The 3,679-nt window shown below is 38.0% G+C and overlaps 1 protein-coding gene across 2 annotated transcripts in view; it reads left to right on the plus strand.

Annotated features, from left to right (window-relative positions):
- Positions 1-3,679, plus strand: part of NPEPPS (aminopeptidase puromycin sensitive) — a 101,551-nt gene that overhangs the window by 96,288 nt on the left and 1,584 nt on the right. For both annotated transcript variants that reach the window (XM_012451894.2, XM_064367479.1), the window contains exons 20-22: positions 1,012-1,119; positions 1,667-1,822; positions 2,084-2,131. In XM_012451894.2, coding sequence (XP_012307317.1) covers positions 1,012-1,119; positions 1,667-1,822; positions 2,084-2,131 — 312 coding nt within the window. The remainder of the gene's footprint in view (positions 1-1,011; positions 1,120-1,666; positions 1,823-2,083; positions 2,132-3,679) is intronic.

Consider the following 3,679-nt stretch of genomic DNA (forward strand, 5'->3'; position numbering starts at 1 on the left):
GTCTTGCTCTCTTGCCCAGACTAGGGTGTAGTGGTACGATATGGGCTCACTGCAACCTGCACCTCCTGGGCTCAAGAGATCATCCCACCTCAGCCTTCCAAAGTGTTAGGATTACAGGCATGAACCACCATGCCCAGCCATATATATATATATATTTTTTTTTCACCTTAGGATCATTCTGCTTTGTCTCTCTACTTTCTTTACTTAAATATAAGAACCTGTTTATATCATGAGATATTATTAAAATATAACTTTCAGTAATGCATTTTTATAGGTAAATAATTACAGTATTCATTTTCAGTTTTTCACTATTATAAATTAATTTGATGATCTGGTATAAGATTACTAATGATTAGCTTTGTTCTTCTAACACAGAGCATTAGCCAGATATCAATAATGTAAAGAATTTGGCTACAATAGATTTACTCTTAGATCTTGATGTTAAACTGGTCTGAACTAATGACAGGCTATTCATCTGGTGAGCATTTACATGTAGTGATTTACTTACTGTAACAGCAGATGACAAATTTAGTGCCAAAGCATTTTTTTTTTTTTTTTTTTTTTGAGACAGAGTCTTGCTTTCTTGCCCAGGCTGCAGGGCAATGGCACTATCTTGGCTCACTGCAGCTTCTGCCTCCCAGGTTCAAGTGATTTTCCCACCTCGGCCTCCCAAGTAGCTGGGAAGTACATGCCACCATGCCCAGCTAATTTTTTTTTTTTTTAGTAGTAACTGGGTTTCACCATGTTGGCCAGGCTGATCTTGAACTCCTGACCTCAGGTTATCTGCCCTCCTCAGCCTCTCGAAGTGCTGGGATTACAGGTGTGAGCCACCACACCCGGCACAAAGCATCTTGAAAAGTATTCTCTTTTGTTAATGTAATACCTTGCCATTCTTACCTAGTGAGAATATGGAACCTAAATTTTACCTTATTAGGGAAGAAGCTCATATAATCATATGCAGAACATTCAAGGGAGAGTTAACTATTCCTATCTTTATCTTTTTTCCTGTAGCTTCATAAACAAGCAGATATGCAAGAAGAGAAAAACCGAATTGAAAGAGTCCTTGGGGCTACTCCTTTGCCTGACCTGATTCAAAAAGTCCTCACATTTGCACTTTCAGTAAGTTACAGTGAAAACTGCGTTTAGAAGTGATTCGTTACCCATCTGTGACAAGTGTCTCTGATTCAGCTTTGATCCTCTTGAACTGCCTTAACCCTAGACTAAAGCTTCCTTTTCAAGAGAAACTGGCTTGAGCTTTTGTTACTGACTTGTTTTCTCCCACTAGGGGTGAGAATCAGAATAGTTGGGAGAGTAAACAAATTTTCCCTCCAGAATGGGACCTATGAAGACAAGGGCTCTTGAAAACTGGGAAATTGGCTTATGCCTTTGCCTACTTTGTTTCTCTTTCTTTCTTAAACCTATAGGCTCTTAAACACATATCTGTTGAACTTTCTGTCTGTCTGAACCTGTCTCAGTGCCTCATTCTCGGTTTGCTTGATCTTTAAGTTAAACATCCTCATTGAGAACTTTTAGTGCCAGTTATTCCTAAAACAAGGAATAAGTGTCTTCAGTGTGATTACTTTGATATCTCAACAGTATGTTGCACTCTCTGGTACCAGAATATGTTTTGCATACACTAGACTTTTAGTTTTCTTTCTTTTTTTAGGAAGAGGTACGTCCACAGGACACTGTATCAGTAATCGGTGGAGTAGCTGGAGGCAGCAAGCATGGCAGGAAAGCTGCTTGGAAATTCATAAAGGACAACTGGGAAGAACTTTATAACCGGTACCAAGGAGGATTCTTAATATCCAGACTAATAAAGGTATGTGAAAAATTTTGAGTAGCTTGCTAATCATGGATATTATTCAGTGACTTCCATGATTTACCACATTGTGGTCTTTGCTCTTTAAGTTTCCCTAAATAGTTACTGGCTTTATTAAACGACTTCTCCATCTCCCATCACACATCCTTTGCCACAAACTGAAGTTGGGAGAGAACAGAATCATTTGTTTTTAGGGTAAATGGAAATTTGTTCCCAGTGGTCTTTTAGTTTCACTTACTATTTAAAACCATTGTTTTGCAGCTATCAGTTGAGGGATTTGCAGTTGATAAAATGGCTGGAGAGGTTAAGGTAAGGAAAATACCGTTTACTCTTCACTTTTCAACCTAGTAAGTAAAAACAATAACGTAATTATAATCATAGTGTTGGGATAAGGTACTGTAGCATCTCCATGTTTCTGCTTAGAGAAAGACATCATGCAGGGCTATATAGGCCTTACTAAGAATTTCCTAAAAATGGAAAGCCTTCTAATGGTTTATAAACAAGGCAGTGACTTGATCTGATTTGTGTTATTAAAATTTCATTCTGGCTGCAATGTGGAGAATAGTTTGGCATGGGGAAGAGAAGATATTGGGAAGCTAACTCTCCCAGCAAGAAGGATAGAACAGCTTACAGTAGGGGAGATGGAGTAATGAAGGAGACTCAAGGGCTTGAATTTGTTAACCATTAATTCAGTAATATTTATTGATTGGCTTCTCTGTTGTGACCATATCTGGGAGAGGAAGAAAAAAAGAGTCAGGATAATCCCCAGGTTTCTGGTGTGTAAATGTTGGTACTACTTACTGAGATGGAATGGCATGAGACTTGAGGCCCTGAGAACTGAACCATGATTAGGAGCCTTGGAACAGTAGCAATTGTCATCTATGTAAATAAGGTTATTGATTTCTAAAAGGTCTATGGTTAATCAGATAGATTAGTCATTATGTCTTTCACACCTGTGGTGACTAATTCACAGGAAAAGCCCCATCATTTTGCCAGTTGGTGTTTAAAAGTTGCTTTGTTTTCTGTGAAACCAGGTATACTCCATTAGAAAAGCTTATTCAACTTTTAATCATTAAGCATTGTGATAAATTATAAACTTAGAAATTGTTTTATGGTATTAAAAATGCTGGAGTCCTGTAATTCCAGCATTTTGGGAGGCCAAGCCTCTGGGAGGATTGCTTGAGCTCAGGAGTTCAACACCATTTTGAGCAACATGGTACGACCCCGTCTCTACAAAAAGGAAAAAAAATTGGACAGGTGTGCACTCCCAGGCTGTGATGAGCCATGATCACATCATTGCACTCTAACCAGGGCAACAGAGTGAGACCCTGTCTCAAGAAAAAAAAACGACTATGGGGTGTTAAATTAGGACACAGCAGCAATTTAAACTTCCTCATATTATTATCCCTTACAAAATTAATCTTTATTTGAAGCAGCCAAAATGTGTTGAGTCCTTAAGTACTCGGTGCCAGGTATTTTGTCAAATTTTTTATGGATTGTCTCTTTAATCTTTTGGAGTAAATATTTTCTAATAGATGAGAAAACTGAGACTTAGAACAGTTAATTTTCTCACAGTTACAAGCTAGTACATGACCAAGCCTCTATTGAAGTTCTAAGTCTTCAGCTCAAAGACTGTATTTACCACTACACAGCCTTAAAGAAAAGCAGTAGGTTCTGTCTCTTTACTATTAACTTTTGATGAGGTTGTTAAGCATATAATATTTAAGGGGAGAATTCCTATATGCAGGTCCAAGGAGTTACTTGTTTTCTTTTAGCCTGACGGTGGCAGTGATAAATTCTCATGATTGAAGCTTATGCATCCTTCATATAGACCAGTGGGTATTTCTTCATAACCTG

This window comes from Aotus nancymaae, unplaced genomic scaffold, assembly GCF_030222135.1.
Source record: "Aotus nancymaae isolate 86718 unplaced genomic scaffold, 86718_ANA_hifiasm-v0.15.2.pri h1tg000072l, whole genome shotgun sequence".
Lineage (NCBI taxonomy): Eukaryota > Metazoa > Chordata > Mammalia > Primates > Aotidae > Aotus > Aotus nancymaae.